The sequence below is a fragment of the Apteryx mantelli genome, chromosome 1 (genome assembly GCF_036417845.1).
Source record: "Apteryx mantelli isolate bAptMan1 chromosome 1, bAptMan1.hap1, whole genome shotgun sequence".
In the NCBI taxonomy this organism is placed as follows: domain Eukaryota; kingdom Metazoa; phylum Chordata; class Aves; order Apterygiformes; family Apterygidae; genus Apteryx; species Apteryx mantelli.
Window position 1 is genome coordinate 207,726,585 of NC_089978.1, and position 22,052 is coordinate 207,748,636.

At 36.4% G+C, this 22,052-nt stretch overlaps 1 protein-coding gene across 2 annotated transcripts in view; it reads left to right on the top strand.

Moving 5' to 3' along the window:
* The window catches only part of SRPK2 (SRSF protein kinase 2), a 159,975-nt gene that overhangs the window by 117,591 nt on the left and 20,332 nt on the right, over positions 1-22,052 (top strand). For both annotated transcript variants that reach the window (XM_067316543.1, XM_013944437.2), the window contains 7 exons: positions 4,517-4,623; positions 10,397-10,562; positions 13,070-13,095; positions 14,609-14,855; positions 15,798-16,286; positions 21,196-21,296; positions 21,399-21,506. In XM_067316543.1, coding sequence (XP_067172644.1) covers positions 4,517-4,623; positions 10,397-10,562; positions 13,070-13,095; positions 14,609-14,855; positions 15,798-16,286; positions 21,196-21,296; positions 21,399-21,506 — 1,244 coding nt within the window. The remainder of the gene's footprint in view (positions 1-4,516; positions 4,624-10,396; positions 10,563-13,069; positions 13,096-14,608; positions 14,856-15,797; positions 16,287-21,195; positions 21,297-21,398; positions 21,507-22,052) is intronic.

Genomic DNA, 22,052 nt, shown 5'->3' on the forward strand with positions numbered 1-22,052 from the left:
GGGAATAAGGAAATAAATTCACACATATACATAGAAATGCTTCTTCTTATCTTTATAACAGTATTTTCCCAATAACATTCTTACATTATTGATTTTTCACATGTATGTATACATCTCTATTAAAGCTGAAAGCCATTTCTGCGTGTTAAGAGCAGGTTTTGTTAATGATAATATTTTGAAAACATGTCCAAACTTTTTTGAAACCAGGGACTTAGGTTGTCAAAGCGAGAAGAGACTGTTTATTAGTCAAAAATAAGGGCAAAAATAAGCTTTGTGTTAGTAGATCAAAACTGGACAGCTGATATTGATCTTTTCCATTTCAGTTTTACCTTTACATTGAAAACTCTGGCAGTTCAAAAGTTGTTTTTATGTTCTTGACAAAAATATTCCTGCCTTACTGGGAAGTGAATTTTTCAGAAAGGTACAGTAGACAGGATGGGCTGATCCTGGACTGGGATCAAATTTAAATTACAGCTGGAAGTCTGTCAGAGTCCAAACCACCAGTGAAAATGTGATAACAGGTATCTTACGCTTTGAGTTTTCTTGTATGAACAATTTGTGCATCCTGAGTTGGCTGCACTGATTATTTGAACAACTCCTCTCTATCTCCTTTGAAAAAAATCTTTAGTGCAGGTTCTTTTGGAAGGGGACAGGTATTCACTGCTATTTGTTTCCATTAAAAAAAAGCCATATTAGTGCTATGTTAATGTTGTTATTGAGTTGAACATGTTGAGAGAAGTACAATAATTTAAGAGTTTTCCATGCTGTGCTGTTTCTGACTTGTTTTGAGCAAGCCACTAATTATCTGTTCTTCATCTGTAAATTAAGATGACACATGCTTCATAGATAAAGGATAGAAATAGATTTAAAATGAAATAGATTTAAAAGTTAAAGCAATACAGAAGAGAGGTGAGTGAATCCTTTAAATGGCTAATACCACAAAATGTCGTGGAACTTCCAAACAGGGAAATCTGTCAAGAACCATGTAGCACAGGGCTGGGAATGTGCAGAGCCATTAGCCTGGACTGTGTGTCTGAAAACAATGATCTTTCTCCTAGGAACTGTAATAAATGTTTATATATACATGAATTTTAACAATGTGTGTTACACTATACTAGACTGCTACTTTTTTTTTTTTTTAAACTACTTGTGTATTTTAAAATGACTGCAATTATGACTTTTTTCAGGAAATAACAGAATTTCCTAACTTGGGCAGCTCAGTGGTTTTGATAAAGGTATACTATTGTATTATTTCTGCATTGGGTATGTATTAGAGCATTAATAAATGTTTAACTGAGAGTAGCATATTTTTTTAAGAGATTCAAATAATCACATAATGAAGCAAGTGTTTGGAAAGCTAAGTGAAAAATAAAGAAGGAAGCATTCTTGACTTCCTTTATAACATTATAAGTTTATCTTTAAAGAATATATAGTATTACCTAATACCATAGGGCCTAACTGCTGCCAGCGCAGAAGCAGCTGAGATACATCTGGAAGTGCTCTGCCTTGGTACCAGATCTGTATGACATTTAGTTTAACAAGTCTTTAAACTTCATCAGGTTTCTAAATGCTACACTAGTGCATATGTGTGTGGGGGTGCATCCGCACACGTGTGTGTGTATTAAATGTAGGATTTTAGTCAAGAACAAACAGTTATAAGTACTTAATTCTGTCAATTGATAAATGTGTAATCTCTCACTTTGGCTGCTCTGATAGGTTTTCCCCTTTAGGGTATTCACCTAACTGCTTTCAAGAGCACCTCCCAAGAGGCAGCTCTGCTGGGTGGGCTTCAGGTGGTGTCTTTTCTCTGGAGCACTTTTTGAACATAGTCATCTCTCAGGACCTTGGTGCTGTAGGAGGATCCTGGGGCTTCCAAGGCTGGCATCCTAATAATTTATGCACAGCTTTTCCCTAGTTATTCTTTGTGAACACACTGGCTTAAGGTTAATCTTTTTCAAGTCACATGAGAGTAAATCAGACAACACTCACATTTTTGCATATCTAATCAAAACTTTGAGTCTCCTGTATGTGTTTTCCCTGTCTTAGTTGCTTCCCCAGTATCGAGCATTCCTTGAGTTTGTCAGAGTTCTCCCAAGCAAAATATTCTAATCTTTTTCAGGTAAACATCTTTTTTTTTTTTTTTTCTTGTGGACCTCCCCCTTCTATGTCCATGGCAGCCCTTATGGCTTTGCATGGGCGAAGTTCACAGAATCACAGAATGGTTGAGGTTGGAAGGGACCTCTGGAGATCATCTAAGTCCAACCCCTCTGCTCAAGCAGGGTCACCTAGAGCACGTTGCACAGCATCGCGTCCAGGCAGGTTTTGAATATCTCCAGAGAAGGAGACTCCACAACCTCTCTGGGCAACCTGTGCCAGTGCTCTGTCACCCTCACAGTGAAGAAGTTTTTTCTCATGTTCAGATGGACCTTCCTGTATTTCAGTTTGTGCCTGTTGTCTCTTGTCCTGTCACGGGGCTCCCTCTCGACACCCTCCCTTCAGATACTTGTACACGTTGATAAGATCCCCTCTCAGCCTTCTCTTCTCTAGGCTAAACAGGCCCAGCTCTCTCAGCCTTTCCTCATAAGAGAGATGCTCCAGTCCCCTCATCATCTTTGTAGCCCTTTGCTGGACTTGCTCCAGTAGTGCCACATCCCTCTTGCACTGGGGAGCCCAGAACTGGACGCAGTACTCCAGATGGGGCCTCACCAGGGCTGAGTAGAGGGGGAGGATCACCTCCCTCGACCTGCTGGCAACACTCTTCCTGATGCAGCCCAGGATACCATTGGCCTTCTTGGCCACAAGGGCACATTGCTGCCTCATGGTTAACTTGGTGTCCACAAGTTAATAAGCCCTGTAGAACTAATTGGGTGTGCTCGGCTCATACTCTTTGGTTGTACGCTTACTACGGATTTCTGTCCATTGGATGCTTGTGTGGTAAGGCAACCAAGACTATTTCCTCTTCTGAATGGAATAGGGATTTATAATATTCTGAGTAGATTGATTAATATGAATAGGGAATGATTATTCACTCTCTCTTCTAATACAGGAATTAAGGAACATAAGATGAGATGAACGAGTAGCAGCAATCAGAATGATACAGTTCTTCACAAAGTACTTTGACCTTTTATCTTTCAGTCTAACTGCAGGTGATACAGATTTTAAAACTTCATTTAGCTTTATGCATGTTGGTAGGTACTTGAGAAGAATATAAATGATAGATCCATAGACAAGTCTCATTTTGATGTGAGTTAAGGCAATGACTGTGAAATCCTTGCCAAGACTCTAATTAACATAACTTTGGTAAGTTAGGTAAGGTACCTACCCTAATAGTGTGATTCTCTGTCAGTAGTCCTGAAATACAGGATCAGGCTAATTTCCATGTGTTGAGATTTTCCTGAAGTAGGGATATTATTTTGTATCTGTCCATTAATTCATTTTCTTGTATGGGTTTTGCATTATTCTTTGCAAGCTTACCATATCTTGTAGTTGAGATTTTAACATTCTTTTCAGTTTACCGTTGCAAAATTATTCCCAGCTTATGTCTGAGAATTAATGCTGTATAGTGAAATTGTGTATTTTCTTTCCAGGATGTTGTGGATGCTAAAACTTGCAATTAGGTTGAATATTTTCTTCATAGATGAATAATCTATGCAGGTGCATTAAATATAGAATCTCCCAACTTAGCAAGTCCTGAACCACAAATCACTGCAAGTTCATAAATACTTGCTCTGTTCTAATATTCTTCCCTGGGTATCTGCTGTTGGTCTCTGTTGGTGGCAAGATGTTGGGTCAAATTAACTTTTTGGTTTTGTGTTTTTGTGTTTGTGTATATTGCTTCTTCCGGGTTATGCATTTTCTTTATTTCTGAGTTCTTCAATGATTGCCATTATGCTCTGCGGTTAAAACTTCTGAAGCAGTGGTAAGAGGTCCCCTCTTTTATTACTTTAGTCTCTGTTGTCAGGTGATTCTCAATTGAGCCTAATCAAAAAGATGTGTTTAGTATGTCTCATTTTATAAACTCTTGTTGCTCCACTCTTCTGTTGTTAAAACCTTCTATTTATTTCATTTAAAATTTATTAGAAACTAGAGATAATAGGAAAAATCAGTATTTTGAACTGTTTCAAATGAAAACAAAATGGGGGGTTGGGACTAGATGATCTCCAGAGGTCCCTTCCAACTTTAACCATTCTCTGAAAAATGAGTTATTTTTTACAAGTAGCTATTTCATTCTTTACCTTAGTGCTGTTTTTACTTTTAGAAATAACTAACAAGAATTGCATCATTAAAATGTTTTACTTTAATTTGTTCTGTATTTAGGTACTGCTCTTGCAAAAGTTTATATATGATTGAAAACAGTTTTATATTTGTAGTACTAAAGCATATATCATGTTTTGCTTGGTTCAAGATGACCTGTTTTCTTCCAGGATTATGAGTGCTTTAGCCAATACTCAAACAAACATTTTTGGTTGATCTAATTAACAAATTTCTTTGGAAATTATCCTTAATTAAATCTCAGATGTCTGTATGGTCTTCGAAGTACTTGGGCATCATCTCTTAAAATGGATAATCAAGTCCAATTATCAAGGCCTTCCCATCCGTTGCGTAAAAAGTATAATTCGACAGGTAAGATTTGTTAATGTTCTAATTAGCTTTTTCCACAATTGTTAACAGTCTGAAGGTTAAAATGATGATATTTCAAGTGAAATCTTACTAACAAATCTAGGATAAGTTAATTTTATAGGCAGTCCCAGGGAGGGTTTGCAAGACTATCTTCCTGCATAGCCTGCATAGCCTGCATTTCTGTATATTGTATTTTTATTATCAAGATACCCTGCTGATAAGAGCGTTTCCTGTGCTGCTTTAGAAAACAAAAAGCTGAAATGATCAATGATGATGCCATTTTCATATATGTAAGGATATTCATACTTAATTGCAATTTGGTTAACAAAACCATCAGTATGTTGTGCTTCTTATTAAGCTGTCCTGGAAAATGCAACATCAGAACATTGGGAAATAATATACTATTATAAAACTGAACAACAGTTGTATATCTGTCTGAAAACTAGGTTCTAAAGGAAAATCTGTTTTTTGTTTTTTTAATTCTGTTATCTTTCTATATTTAAGTTGTTTTAGAGTCAAAGCCCTAACATGATTAGGCAGTTCAGAAAATCTCACTGAGAAATATTCTTTCAAAATATATTGTCTTGCTACATGAAAGCCAAATTGGTGGGAGGTGATCTTAAGGAGAAATGATGTCTTGACAAGGAAAAATTATAGATGGTGTTTCTGTATGATTTTGTATTTACAATTAAACCATGTTCAGTTAATTTCTACAAAAGACCAAAGAAATATTTTCAGTTTGGCACTTAAGGAAATTCATATTACCTTTCACTGGCATTACATATATTAGTATTATTAAACTGTCTATCAAGTTAGGAATGTGTGTATTTGTATTGTATGTCTATGTGTATAACCACTCTTTTCAGTAAATATTGTCATTTTTATGTTTGGAATATTTTTGCTTTGTTGCACCATTGTCCTGGAGTTTGGCTGAAAGCTGGGAATTTATGATATAATTGCTTGAAACACTGGCTTTAGCAGCAAAGCCAGGTTTAGGAGCTCCCTAATGTACTCTATTGTTACCTCAGTTACCCTGACTTATTTGCAGAAACAGGCTGTATACCAGACCACTGAACAGATCCGAGTTAAAAACAACCCCTTTTTGGAAGGAAAGTGTCAACTTCTGAACCCAGCTCACAGCATCTTTGCCAACAGGCTCCTGTAACCTGGTAGAGGAAGGCTTTCAGGTGGGGTTTTCAGGGATGGGAAGGCCAATGAGAAGTGCGGTCAGCGAGGAATTGCCCGAGGGACAATATTTTGGAGGAAGCTCTCTGCGTTTTCTCTAGTAGTCAGGACTGGGGACCCACCTCAAGTGCCTTTATACAAATGCATACAGCATGGGAAACAAAAAGCAGGAATTAGAAATGCATGTGCAGTTGCAGAGCTGTGACCTCACTGGGATCATAGAGATGTGGTGGGATAGCTCAGATGCCTGGAGTGCAGCAACAGCCAGATAAAGACACTTTAGGAGGGATAGTCAGGGAAAAGGGGTTGACCTCTACATAAAGGAGCAATTTAAAAGCTTGAATCCTTGCTGTAGAGTGGATGATATGCAGACTGGGTCAGGGTCTGAGGGAAGACCAGCAAGGGTGACATCGTGGTAGGCACTACTACGGGCTGCCATTTTCAGAAGTAGATGAAGACTTCTTTAGACAACTGGAGTAAGCCTCCTGATCTTAGGCCCTGGTTCTCATGGGAGACTTTTAACCACCTTGATGACTGCTGTGGTGGGGTGCAGCCAGGAGATTTCTAGAGGATGCTGAGGACAGTTTCTTAGCATGGTGAGACATTTCTTGGCAATGAGCCAGCTAGGGGATGCACTTTGCTAAGGAGGAGCTGGTTGAAAATGTGAAGGCTGATGGCAACATTGGCATGGGGGGGTCTGGGCAGACAAGCTGAACATGAGTCAGTGGTGGGCCCCTGTGGTGATGAAAGCTAATCACATACTGGACCACATTAACAAGAGAGGAAGCAGCAGATTGAGGGAAGTGATTATTCCCTTCAGTTTTGGCACTTCTGAAACTGCATTTGGAGTACTGGGCCCCACGGTACAAGACGCTGATGTACTCAAGTGAGTCCAATGGGGGGCTACCAAGATGGTTAGGGAGCTGGAACATATGATGTATGAGGAGTTGGGAGAGCTATGTTTGTTCAATTTTAAGAAGAGAAGGGGAACTAGTTGCTGTTTTCAACTATGTAACCAGTGGTTATAGAGAAGATGGAGCCGAACTCCTCTTGGATGTGCACAGAGATAGGACAAGAGGCAGTGTGCACAAGTTGCAAAAAAGGGAATTCTTGTTACGTATTAGGAAGAATATTCTTTCCAGTGAGGGTAGTCGGACACTGGAACAGGTTGCCTACAGTATTACGCAATCTCCATCACTGGAGATACTCAGAACTGTTCTGGCAAAATGCTCTTGAGCAAGCTGATCTAATTCTGAGGTTAGGTCCAACTTTGAAATTGGTTTGACTTTGCCTGGGGGGAAGGAGGGTTGAATCGCGTGATCTCCAGAGGTCCCTTCCAACCTAGATTGTTCTATGAATGTAAGCAAAAGAGAAAATCCCAAGTAGTTCAAACAGTTCAAAAGAGAAACTGATTAGTCCCAGAAGATGAAGATTTAAATTTTGTGAGGTTGGAATGAACTATATGGACAAGTTAGATTGGCATTGTGACTGCTGGTAAGCCTTCCAGGTTCTTCATGTCATGAAAAATACACAGATCTGTATCCTTTCTTCTACTCGGACAAAACCTGTACCATGCATGTTCTAAAAACACTGCACCGCACTGGTGTTACTGTACAGCAGGCACTGTGCTAACAGTACTGTGATTCCATGCTATAATAGAAAAGAACTCTTGTATGCCATGATTTGGAAAAAAAAAAATTTGAATTTCAGAGTACTTTTATAGCACTGGGACAAATTTTTTTTTTTTAATGCACCTGAGAGTTGAATTTCTTAATAAGAAATTTCATTTCAGTTTCGAGCAGTATTTTTCCCTGGGGCAGGGTTATATGAACTGTCATGTAAGAGATGACTCTGCAGAATTGAAAAATGGCCGGTTGTCACAATTCCTTTTGTTTGCAATGGGGATGATTGGAAGCGTCAATTTATTTAATTCTAGGGCCCTTGCTTTGGGTAGTAAAATATATAGCATTAGTCTGTTTTAAAAGGAGCATGTTCTGAAACTGATGTTATCAAAATCAGCGTCATGTATTTGATCCCCGAAAATTTTTACTTTTGCTGCAGGTGTGCAATATAGTAAATAATCTGTTTAATGGGTCAATATGATGTGGCTCCTTGAAAGAAAAAGAAAGTGAATATTATTTAGAAACTGCAAATTATGGCAAAAAGTTTGTCGATGTGAAGCTAACCATTTGACCTTTACAAAGGAAGAAATACAATCTTGTCAGGTACATTTGTAATTGTATTAACAGGATCTGTCCTAATTTTTCAGATTCGCAATACGCTACCCATTTCAGATTTTTGTTTTTCAGTGGCCAAATAAATAAAAAGTAGGAGTGTTTTCCCTGTTCTCTGACCTCAGAGCATGGTACGAAGGCTATACATTTTGGATACATTTCCCTACTGGTTTAGTGGCATAACATACTTTCAGGTTTTAGGATAAAGCAATCCAATCCACATTTTAGGGTAGGTAATTGTAAGATTCTAACAGTACAGTCATTAGGATAAATCATGGAACTGATTATGATATTTATCAAAAATAGGTATTTGATCTTTAATAGAGTAAAAAGGAACAGTTCCAGGTGTCTTACTTAAATACGCTGAATTTAATGATTGCTTCATGGACTCTTGTGAGAGTGCAAAGTCTGCATTGGAATAGTCAATGCTATTATTTCTTTTGAGCATGTATTATAGTTATTTTTCTGAAATAATTTGCAAGTTTTCTGTCAATAGTACTACTTAGGTGAATAGATACATAGAATTGACTTAAGTGCAAATGTTTAATAAGACATTCTTTTCTCTTTAGACATGAGACGTATTTTTGGAAAAATACTGTGTGGGGTTTTTTTTGAAAAAGAATTTTCAGTCAAAATGAAAGACAAAGCTGAAATCCTAAGACTTTTATTTAAAAGGGGAAAATGCTATCTTTATAAAGTGGGAAATATCAAATCTAGCTTTCATATTAATATCATTTCTACTTATCACAGTAGAACAGATTTCATTTTCCTCTGAAAGTTTATGGCTTTCAGTGTACTCGAAAATCTTTTTTCTTAGCTTCAGAATGGTAGACATTATATGGTAATTTGTGAGATGCTGTGTGCCACAAGGATGGAGGAGACCATCATAATCAGTCTTTATGTTGATATTGCTATTAATGCCTCTTTTCTAAAATTTGGACCGCTTTCCATTAACTGTGTTCCTAGTAGAAAACAATCTTTCTTTAATATTTCCTACTTTGAGACACACTGTATGTTCTTTCAGTTGCTTTGGCAAGCACTCAGGCATATTTTGGATTCGCAGGAAAAAAAAATCCAGATTATTACAAATGTAACAGTTTTAGCCATATCATGGGCACTGACACTGAGACCTGCTCAAGATGGAAGCTTTTCAGGAAGGTTGGTGAGCAGGCTAGCTCCAGAACTGGCGAGGGGAAAGCCATGTGCTCGAGCTAACTCTAAGATACATTAGCCTGAATGTAAATACCGTTTGCACGCTACTGTGCGTCTCTTACCTGAGCTGCCTTGTGTGCTCTCTGGGTGTAACAGTTCTGGTGCTAGCTCCGGCTCAGGTGGCAGACAAATGTCTTTGCATTCTGCTATGGCTATTCTGAACCCATGCATTTTGCTTTTGGATTTCACCCTACCTACTTATGTCTTAAAGTATCCTGAGAGCCAGTAGGGAAGGGCATGTGCTAATTTATTTATAAAATGTCTAGAATGGAAGGATGTGCTTGTGGCTGAAGCTCAGGAATAAGTGATTTAATATTTTCCTATAGATCATTCTTTAAAAATCAAAAGAAATCTTGTACGCAATGTTAGCTGGTTTGTGTTTTTTTCTTTCCTGATGGTATCTTTCTACAATATTTTATGCAGATTATCATAGCAGTAACTTTGTTTATCCTGTTACATTATCCTGTAAAAAATCATGGCATTTTTCTAGTCCCAGAAGACATTTAAGATTTTGGATATTCAGGTTTAACATAAGCTAGAAGAATTTAGCCTGCAGAGAATGTGAAAGACCAGTGGAAGCATATATGTAACAAACACAGGTAGAAAAATCCTTATGTGACATCTTGTTCACATTTAAAGCTGAATTACTACTGCAGTTCTATGGAAAATTATAGTTAACATTTCATGCAAACAACACATTTGCTTTTATGTGTTTTCTTTTAGAATAATTAAGTATAAGGTGGTTATTTGCAAACCAGACTTCAGTTATAGCATGTGGTATTTACAGTGTTTATTTTGGAATAACTGTCTTTCAAGCAGTGAACCAGTGATGCTCAGTCTTTCCGACTGAGCAGTCAAATTCCTGTTGCAGAGGAAGAAATATTAAGTTTTTTATACCTGTGCAGATCAACTAAAGAGCACTCGGGAAATGGAAGGTCTGAGAGCAGGTTGCTGTCATCAAGACAATTCAGCCAGCCAGCATCTTATTCCTGAAAGTCTGTAAAACTGGGTTTATGAGCTAAGTAAATTATTCTGGCAGGCCACATATGGACTGCTGGCAGTAACTTGACATCTCTGTACTAAAGATAGATACATTTAGCTTGGTCTGGCTAATTAAATTAGATTTCAAATCTTTCTGTAATTAGGTACTTCAAGGTCTAGATTATCTACACAGCAAGTGCAAGATCATTCATACAGATATAAAGCCAGAAAACATTTTGATGTGTGTGGATGATGCCTATGTTCGTAGAATGGCTGCTGAAGCTACCGAGTGGCAGAAGGCTGGTGCTCCTCCTCCTTCCGGCTCAGCAGGTATGATGGCGTATTTAAATATGTTGTAGTAAAGTTGCATCTGTATATTAATGCTAACAATATTTTATTTAATGAAAATTAACATATTTGAAATAATTGCATGTGAATATTAAATGATCTTAATGTATGTCTACTTAACATTTATGCTCTGAAGCTCTGTCAGAGGAATGCTTTGTTTTTCTGTTTTGCATGCTCAAGCTTTCGGAGTCCTCTGATACATAAAAAGATGTATTGGAGTAACCCTCCCACCCCCACCCTGCTTTTATGACTGCCTGTAGCAGCACTAGAGCCTTGCCTCTTTAGTACTGACAATAATTAATAATCTTATTTAAATTATATGTCTAATTCTATTATAAGTTCATCAGCATATATGTGAAATCATCTGACCTTTAGTTGATTATAACTTATTCTCACAAGTCAACAGAAAGTCTTAGATTCCATAGACTTTCCTGCTTGAAATTGGAATTTATTGTACTTGAATTTATGATAAGCTCTTCTCCCCCACACTGCACGTGAAATATGTTAAGTTAAACTTGCCAAGAGTTTAGACAGGAACTGTACATTTTTCTATGTTTAACTGATACAGTATGCCTAGCTAGGAGAGACTGAGGTAAAGGAATTCTGAGCAATCAGTGAAGACAAACAAGAAGGAAATGTGGTTTTTCTACTGATCTTTAGTACCATGGCTGCTATTTATTTTTCAGGCTAGCACATCAGCTACAGGCAGTAGAGAAATAATAACATTTAAATGCCTTTGTAATCTTGTCAGAAAATATATTACAGAGTAAAATAGCTGAGTTGTAATAAAAACATCTGTTATATCGTGAACAATCACTGTGATCAAAATCCATAAATATTTCTACAAAGCATGTTATTTTCAGACTCTTAAAATTTCCTAAAACATTTTCTTTTCAGCATCATTTTTAGACTCAGTTGTTGACTGTGATTTTTTTTGTTGTTGTGCCAAAAATGATTGTGATATTTCACAATATATGTATTAAGATACAAAAGTATATAAATCAGGAATATATTGAACTGAACTTTACATGTGTGATCATGTAGCTAAAGGCTCTGTGTTATTTATATGAGAAGTAACTTGTTTTTTCTTATGCAGCCTTGATACTTCTTCCTGACATTAAAATAAACACCATTTTAAGGAAGACATGGATGGAATTCTTTTAACACTTTATTCTTAGCAAATTGTAATTAAAAACATGATTTTCCAGACAGGAGCTAAAGATGCATTTTATTTCAGCATTTCAGGAACAGGTTCTGCATAATTTCACTTTTTAGAAAAGGGATGATACTGAAGTTTAAGAAACTTTTTGAAAACATCACCCTTTCAGGGTCGTACAAGCAGTTTTTCTCTGAACTTAGCAGTGGAAGCTGAACCTATAAAAGAACTATGAAATCTTAACTATGTCAGTTTTTTATTTTGCACTTGTTAATGGCTGTATGCCTCTGTGTCCAAAGAAGTTCCTTCCGATTCTTCTTCCCCACTTCCACTTTGCTGCAGTCTCACATATTTGGTTGTTTTTATTGTTTTCAAGTATTTGGGGGATTTTTGTGTGGCTGCTATTGTTATGTGCATTTGCGGTTAGCATGGTAATCACATCAGACCTAGTCACTGATGGTATCTTTCTGAGACGCACACAGGAAGAGGTAGCTGCTGGAGGTGGTATAGCGTGTCTTGCCATAGGCACTTCTTGGTGCCTACAGCAGTCCCATGAGAGTACTCTGCTTCAGAAGGAAGGAAACTTGAATATTTGACATTTCTGTTCAGTATGACAGAGTAGTCATCTTTGGTGATACTCCCTGAACTATTTAAAATCTATCTATAGCTGGCCAGACAGCTTTCATCTGTGACAAATCTACAGTCAGTTCGTGTTTCCTGCCCAGCGTGTACTGATTCAGACTTCCCTCTCTGAATTTCATTAATTCTCCACCATAACAGAGCGAGCACAAATTAATGCCAGCTCCTTCCAGTTCCAGATGCTGGGGATGCAAACTGACAGTTGTGAGTGCAGGTGCAGAAAAGCCTGCGTTGGGTATCAGTGCAGGTTTCTAATACTGGAAAGTCTAAAACTTTTTCAGGAGTTCTTCTTAAACCGCTAGTACTTCATATTGGAAATAATTTTCTTTTTATCCTGTTGTTCAAAATGTAGCAGCTTTGGTTTATTAAAATTCTATTTGTTTATTAAGTAGAAAATGTAGATGGCAATTTTATAATTATTTCTTTAAAGGAATGAGAGGAGCAGTCACAGATTTACTTTTCATTGCTTGCTGTAAGACAGAACAAAATTGTTCACAGTAGAGTGTCTGACAGACATCAAAAGGTTTCAGGCAGTAGCAGACAGTTGTAAAGAGTCAAAAAGCTACTAATAAATACAAAAAATCTCTGCTTTGGGTTTTAGTTCAGAATACTTTTACGTCATTACTACTACTTTCTGCTTTTACAGAGTTGTTTTTGTAAAAATGTATATTTAAAACTTCTTTTTTCTTTTTAGTGAGTACAGCTCCACAACAAAAGCCTGTAAGTATTGTTATATAATTCAGATTAACTATCTTGTTTTCTGTATTTCTGTAGGTACTACTAATAATTAGACTGTTGGTAGTCTGTACCCCTTTTAAAAGCTTCCTTTGAATATAGCTTTTACCTTTCAAAGAATACCTTTCTTTTAATACTCTTTCTTAAGACCTAAGACTTAGAAGTCTTAGGCACAAGTTTTAAGCATAATATTTCTCTGATAGAAACTCTCATAGCCTTTACAATTCTATAGGTATAATAACAACAACTTCATGACAAAGAAAGTTAAGCATTACCATTTTCATCTCTCGTGGAATAATCCATTAGGTTCAAATCCTGACAAAAATGTGCACATGTACTGAGTGTCATACGTTGTGGGCAGCTTAAGGTCTTCAAGGTCTTAATCATGAAGGCCTTAAAAAAGAGACTTTTGCATGAGGCTTGAAAGATGTTTTTGGCGTATGTGTATACCGAATAAACAGTGATAATACATCAAATACTTGGATAGTAACATCCAAGTTCAAACCTGCTTTCTATGTCTGTGTATGTAACATATATAATTTAAATGTGTATACAACGTGCATGTAATTTGACTATCAAATAACTGGTTTTGGCTGTCCTATAGCTTATTTTTAAGATAATAGGATTTATAGATAAAAATCTGAGAACTGAATCTTTCTCTTTGTTTCTTGTGCTTCATTTTTGAACTATACAAGGTTTTCTTATTGTGGTATTTGAACAATGAACAAAAATTGGGTAGAACTAATTTATCCAATAATGAAATTAGAAATCAGAATTAAATTAAAATATAATAAAAACTGTTTCAATGTTAGCTCAGATATCTTAGTTTTTCTTTTCCTTGTTACTGTACCTGATTTTTTCAATCCTTGTGTTATATATAAAATGTTAAACTTTTTGTAATGGCCATCTGTTGTTTGTGATTCATATGTTTTGGACCAGAAATGAATAATAAAACTGCTTTCTCTTTCACAGGGAAGTAGCTAAATAACACAGGATTTATTCAAAATTCTTTACCATTTTCGGTTTCTTCAGGTTTCTCTTATTTTTCTTAGCCTACTTTGGCTGGTTATTAGCTGCAATGTACAGGGAGAGAAATCATGGCTATAATTTATATGTGGATAAATAGAAATGATAGCAGAATATCTTCCACATATAACAATATGATCTTTTGATATAAGTTATAGCTTAAAATTATTGTGCTAGTCAAGATTGTAAGATTGTAGAAATTTTACTATGGTGTCCTAGTTGTATTTTGCTTTTGTGTCTAATAAAAAAACATATAACAACATGTATAACCATGTAAGATTTTGATAGCTTTTTTGCTTCATGTAATCCTAAGTGGTTCTTGATTTGAAATAAAAAAAAAACAAATTATTTACTATATTGATTGCCATTTTCAAATAAAAAGTAATCACACTGCAAGTGAACTTATGGTATGAGATGCCTTGAGGAAAATTGTTTAGGGTTTTTTGTTTTCTCTTGTTTTTTAATATTTCAGGTTGGGAAAATATCCAAAAACAAAAAGAAAAAACTGAAGAAAAAACAGAAGAGGCAAGCTGAACTATTAGAAAAACGCCTGCAGGAAATAGAAGAACTAGAGCGAGAAGCTGAAAGGAAAAAAGTAGAAGAAAATGTAACCTCAGCTGTGCCATCAAATGAGCAAGAAGATGAGTACCACCCAGAGGTGAAACTAAAAACAGCTGATCTAGAAGAGGTAGTAGATGAAGAACCTGGAAATGATGATGGTTAGTATTAGCTGCTGTTATTGAGTCTGAAACCAAGTTACTGTTTGAGAGGGGAATGTAATTGCAGCATTTCATCTGTTGTAATGAATGAAATTGCTCAACTTTCCTAGATCATTTTTTTCATTTTTTCCTGTAGATAAAGTCGTAACTAAAAGTCTAAAATGAAAAGGGAAGTCAAACGTATTGTAGAAGTGAAGAAAAACATCAATAGCCATCTAGCTATCAAATCTCACAAAAGAACACCTGGAGCATTCAACAGAACAGTCAGTTATCATACCACATTAAGTGGCATAACCAAGTATCTTGGTGAGCTAGAAGAAAAATAACCTCAATTTTTATTCTATAACATTAATGCAGTTAGAATCATCCTTGCTTTCTTCTTTTTTTTGTCATGTTTTTGTTGGTAATAGACTATCAGGTAATGATAATTACAGCTTCTTCCCTCTTAAGATGTCTTGTTACAATTTTTATTTAGTTCTGGTGGTTTGTACCATGATTGTTACAGTCCAGCTCTTTTTTAGCTTCCCAGATTTTCTTGTTGACTTTCTCCAATTGTGATAAAAATACAACTGCTGAGACCATCTTTTTTTTTTTTAATGGTCATACTATGAATTTTCCTACCTCTATGACTCCCTGTTTGACACTGATTGAGTCGTAGAATTGTAGTGCTTGTTTTCAAGACTTTCTGTGTCTTCCTTTCATACCATTCTTCTTTTCTGAATTGATCCCTTGGTTACACTATCTTGATGCACTTCCCATTGGTTCTCTAACAGCCTTATTAGTAGGCTTTAAAGTCTTTGTGTATTTCAGTGATATTGAGTGTTTCTTTTTGTGCTATTTCAGAAGTTAAGTATTTATTGAAGAGTTAAAAATTCTGAATGCCTAATTTTGAAATGATATATTGAGGTATGACCTAATGTGTTGCTCATTAAAATTTTTCAGGTGAAGCAGAAGATCAGGATGAAAAAGAAGACACAGAGAAAGAAAACACTGAAAAAGATGACGATGTTGAACAGGAACTTGTCAACACTGACCCTACAGACCCTAAGTGGATAGAATCCCCCAAAACAAATGGCCATATTGTGAATGGCCCATTCCTATTGGAACAACAGATTGAAGATGAAGATGAGGAAGAGGAAGAATGTCCAAATCCAGAGGAGTATAATCTTGATGAGCCAAATGCAAAAAGTGATTACTCTTATAGCAGCTCCTATGAACAATTTAATGGTGAATTGCCAAATGGACGTCATAAAATTCCCGAGTCACAGTTCTCTGAATTTTCAGCTTCAGTGTTTTCTGGGGCTCTAGAGTCTGTAGCTTGTGGTTCTGCTATTTCTGAAGGATCAACTGTAACTGAAAGAGAGGAGAGCAGCCCATCTCATGACAGGAGCAGGACAGTTTCAGCTTCAAGCACTGGGGATTTGCCTAAAAGTAAGTATTGCCCTTGGTGTCATATACAGTGCTTGGTGTCTCTTGGAGCTGCAGGTGATGTCCTATGCAGAATGAGTAATGGGCTTAAACCTTATATATATATTTTTTCTCTGTTCAGTGACATGGGTATGCAGATTTTACTGTTTGTTTGCTTTTGGTGAAAATTCAGTCAATAGTACTAGGCCTTCTGTGGTAGGCCATCACATATTTCTTTCAATAGCAGAAAATGATTCTATCACAACCATTTCCTTGACCTTTGATTGTACAGTAAATCTAGCACATCTCAGCGATGTTGGCCTTTCTTTGCCTACAGTGTTTTGAACTTTTTTTTCTGGATATGTGCCAAATGTACTCATGTCCTGATCTGCTTCCTGCCAGAGTCTGAAGAGTGCCCACTGAAAAGATGGTGTCTGTGTGCCAGCCTCCGCTGTTGGAGAAATCTGTGCAGACTTCTCCCAAATATTCTTTCTCCTGGGCACTCCCCAGAATTGAGCAGGAAGTGGGATATGGAGTCAGATTAACCAGGACTGGGGTACAGCTGCAGCCCACTGCTGGGAACCCTTTATTCCATGCGGTTTGAATTAACCTTCCTGGTTGCATCTGCCCTGGATAGTCTGCTCATTTAATTTTATATTGTATGAATGCAAAAACTCAATTATGATTATTTTAAATTTAGTATTTCATCTTAGAAAGCTTTTGGCAGAAAGGCAGAGCAGATATCTAGAACCGAAGAGGAGACTTTTGGTTACTTTGGTCCAAAAGCATTCTGGTGAATTTCCAGCTCATAGGACCAAGATTCAAGAAAAAACAAATGTGTTAGTTTTGAATGACTTTATGAAATAGAAAAAAAAAAGATGTTTTGATTTGAATTGATGCAAATCTCTTGCCTAGTACCACAGGTGTATATTACATTAGAAATAAAAGAGTGAGTCAAAGGAGTGGAATAGAAAGGCAATAATTCAGTTAAGAAAATTTTGTACTATTTTCTGATCAAAGGCAATAGCTTAGCTTACTTTAAGCAAATTGGATGCTTCTTCTTGCATTCAAGTCTGGGAGCTTGATAGACGTAGCTTGGAACACAATACAAAAGAATTCCTGTTAAATTCAAACAAACTGGCCATCTTAAATTTTAACAGGAAAGCAAAACAGTGATTCTTTTTCTTCTATCATAGAACATGTTTTTAAAGGTATTAGGTAAATTTATTGGATAAGTTATTGTAGACAATGTATTTGTCTTGACAGAACAGTCTACACAGGAAAGAGAAGAGGAAGAAATAGATGCAAGTAAGCAAAGTTTAAGGCAGAAGGGGATCATGAAATCATCTAACCTGATTTTGTGTTCATAGCAAGTCAGTAATTCATCCCTCTGTTGAGTTTAGTACCTATGTTTGGCTTAAAACTTATTTTCCAGAAGGATACCCGCTCTTGATTTGGACAAATGAAATAATAAAAAATTCAGTATATTTGTAGTTTATTCCACTGGTCCATACTTTGAATTGTTTCAAGGGAATTGTGGCTAGCTTGGATTTGTCTGTCTGCAGCTTCTAGCTATTGCTTCTTGTGATGTCTTTTCTCTGTCATATTCAGAAGCTCTTTAATATGCTGTATTTTCATCCATTAGTGGTTCTTATTTGTTTCAAACAATTCATCTTGTAATCTTCTTTTTAATAAAACTAAACAAGATGAGTTCTTTGTCTACGTAAGACATTTTTTCCAACCCTCAACTCATTATGGCTATTTTTTATTCAGCTTGGTTTTAGATTTTAAAATTTTGGCCGCCAGAACTGCTCAGACTAAAAACCTTTGTTTGTAGATCTTGTTTATAGAAGACACAGAAGGTGAAATGTTGGTGTTATTGCAAAGAGCAGAATTTTTGCCACTGAATTCAAGGGCTACAGGCTTTTACCCACAGATTTTATTTACAATGTCAGTGGCTAAATGATAAATATATGGGTTTCAACTTTAATAAAGAAAATATTAAGGGGCTAAATCTGTAAGCAGATAGAGGAAAATGAGACATCTCAGGAGAAGATCACCAAATCTGCCTGAACATTGTCCCAGATAAAGTTATTAAATTTAAAAAGAGGTGTATTGAAAAATACAGTAGAGTATATTTCTTGGTTTAAGACTTCAGAAAAGCAATTCACGGTTTTATGGAGTCTAACTTAGTAAGGTAATCTGTAGGTGCCCAAAAAATGTTAAATAAAGTGTAATTGGGTAAAGAGTTTCTGGAAGATGTCAAGATTCAAGCTAGTAAGTCTTTTAGCCCATCTCCTTAAGTGCATCCAAGTCAGTACTCCCTTAAACATGGACAGTAGATTCCTAGGCGCCTCGTAGGCTCTTCATTCGTGCTGCTGGCAACGTGCAGGCAAAAAGCCGCTCCTGCTGGTGTGTTTTCCTGGGGTGATGTGTGCAGCTCCCATGCCTCCAGCGAGGAAAGCCTGTACTGGCAACAGAGGAGCAGCTTATCTTCATAGTCAGAGAAACCTACTTGATTTATCCTCGATGGTATCACATCAAGAGCAATTTAGAAGCCTTGTGTGCCAGGAAAGTAGAAAGATAGTAAATTCAGCCATAGCTCACACCTTCCTCAGAAAGAAGAAAAGCTAAATGTTACTAATACTAATGTAATCAATAATAATGTTGGGTTAAACAGGAATAAAACAGATTAAAGTATGTCAGAAAGAAAAAGGCTATGAGAGTTGTAGGCTGTTCAATATTTTTAAGTGGTGCTACTTTTTGCTGTAACTTTGGTACCTTTTTCTTGTTTAGACGTCTTTGTTTGCTCCTCTCTGCATAGTCGTTGCTGCCCTTGCTCAAGTGACAAGGTTTCATTTTTCCAGGATGCTTTCCTCGGTCAGTGCGCAGGCTGATCTGGGCTCGGTGGCTGAGCAGCTGTTAAGTTTTTCTTTTCTTCAAATTTTCACCATCTGATCAAATGCTCTTAAGATAGATTTATTTATTTCCTCATGACTTTCCTCCTCATTCCCGTGTCTGAGTGTTTACTAAGTATATTGTCATGGTGTGACTGTGAGAAGAGGAGGTGATATTTCTCAGTTTTACGGAACTAGGACGCACAAAAGAGAAAATCAGAAATACTCATTAAGTTTGTGCTCAGGTTGAGCTCCTTAAGATACTATTTTATTTTTTTTTGAGAGTACTTGCTAAAAAGTACACTTCTCTTGACTTCACTTGCAGTTGTGAATCATCAGCATTTGTCAAAACCAGAATCCAAGGTCTCATACTCATCTTGGAAAATATGGGACACAAACTTAGCAAGTTACTGAGGAAAACACAAAGCTGCAGGCACTTGCCTATGACCTTGTCAGGTCTCTCTGTTTGAGGCAGGTTGAAGAATGCTGTTTCCTAAGGTTGCATTCACATGTCCTACTGCAGAGGCCTTTCTTTTCCTTCCTTCATGCTCCTGCTTTATTTACAAATATATATATTTGTAAATCTTCTACTTTCAACGAGAAGTATGGCAAGGATTTCTCAGGCAATAACTTTTTGGCAGGGCTACTGAACTGAGAAAAATCATGTTATTTTTTGAACAATGCATGTGATTGTGTTGATAAAGTCTGTTCTGTGCAGCATGCTCTTAAGGGATGACCTTAAGTTAATATTGAGTTTAATAATTCCTTTTAAGTGCTAAATTTTGCAACCTTAATATATTCTCTTAGTGTATTTTATTTTTGTGCCATATCTCAGGGCTTTTTTTAAACTTGAGCCATACACTCTGTTACAGCTTTCTTAGAGGACTGTTTCCTTGAGGTCACTGCCCCTTCTACCTTTCTCCTTCAGTTTATCTGCCATTTAGTCCTATCTTTTCTCTCCTGGCTGATCCCACCATTGTCTTTCCCAGCTAGCTTTTATCTCCTTCCCTTGACTGATCATTGAAGTTTGGAGTCCAGGCAGTTCTGATCTCAGTCATTCCTACTTAGCTAGACTTTCTTTCCTTTATCTCCCTGTCTGGTGCGGTTGCCTCTTCCAGCTCTTAAACCAGTTTCACTGATCACTATATCCCTCCTGGAGTTCCAGGTGCCTTTCTGATCTAGTACCTCCTTCATATCTTACCATCACTTTCCAATCTTAGTCTTCATAAGTTTGGGATAAGGAAACTGAGATGCTTCCTCTGCTGCCATTTGATTTGTGATATCTGGTTCCTTTCTTCTGCATTCAAATCAATCTGTTTTCTTTCCCATGCTATTTGGGATATAGTGGGTGTTATGTCAAGCCTAAAAAAAGCAGCAATCCTTCACTGTCATACATTAGGGCCCCCAGTGTCCCAGGAGCTGATAAAGACTGCAGGATTAATTGGTCTAAAGTTCTGTGTTCTTAGTTTGTATCATGTTCAGTGCAGATAGATCCTTTAGAGAACTTAGATTCAACGCTGATTTATCTGTGAAATGGGTGACAGTCCCTAGGCTCTGACATTAGGCAAATCTTGGTGAGTTTTCTTCCCCATGGGACAGATTAAAAAAATACAGCCAAATTTTATGTACTTTAGCCAGGAATGGAAATGTTGAATTTATTTTCTTAACCAAACTGTTCTAAGAATGTATCTTTCATGTGGAGTTCTTAGAGATTGAGATTTAAAATTTTCCTTCCAAGTCTGTTCTTGGAAACATACGCATCATTTTTGCTTAGAAGCTCCTCCAGATATTTTAATAATAGTCATTTGACATTTTGTTAAAAAATGCAAACAATTTACACTTAAAATGTGTAAAGAAATTTAGAAATCCATGTAAGAAATCCTATCTATGTTGCTTTAATTTCTCATAACATTCAGCAAATTATTTTCATACCGTCAAGGTATTATAAAACTGGATAAATTGACAAGGCAAAACTGCTCATATAAATGAACAATATGCTCTTAAGTACTAACTATTCTGCTTTTTGCTTGTGTTAGCAAAAACTCGTGCTGCTGACTTATTGGTGAATCCACTGGACCCAAGAAATGCAGATAAAATTAGAGTTAAAATTGCTGACCTGGGAAATGCCTGCTGGGTGGTAAGTATAACTGCATCACTTTAGTTACTTAGCCTTCATTATTTAGAACAGGCCTTTTTATTGTTCATTTTTTTTCCATTAATGCTGTTCTTTCTATTGTAGCATAAACACTTCACAGAAGACATCCAGACAAGACAATATAGATCCATAGAGGTTTTAATAGGAGCAGGTTACAGTACACCTGCTGATATCTGGAGTACAGCATGTATGGTAAGAACAATAAAACCTATATTTTACAAGAATAAACCTCTGAAAAAACAATTGTGTATTTAATGAGGGAGCCTGACTAGGATGGTTCTGAGATTTTGATACAAATACATTATTATAAATGATGTAGAATCAGATAGCTGATGATGATTTTTTTCTCTTTTATTTCAATTTGCTAAGCATTCTCAATTAAAAGGAAGTATGTTTGAGGAAGTTTCTAATTTTGATTTAATGCATTTTAAACTTGTAGTCAAAAATATGCAAATTTGCAAGGAGTTTTATGTATATTTTAAATGTCAAAATCTAACTGAAATAGTACAATTGCATGGTTTCTTCAAAGGTGATTAGATATTAGAATCTGTGCAACTGTTTGCTGTTTTTCCTTTCCTTTTGCTTCCATAAAATAATAGAACACTAAAATACTTAAAATTCTTGCCAACTTCAGTGAAACCATTCATCAGATTAGGTTTGCAGATGACAGCTTTAGATTGTAAACTTGGAGGGAAGGAATTTAGTTTATTAGTAAAATATGTGCTTAAAGTTCTGTAG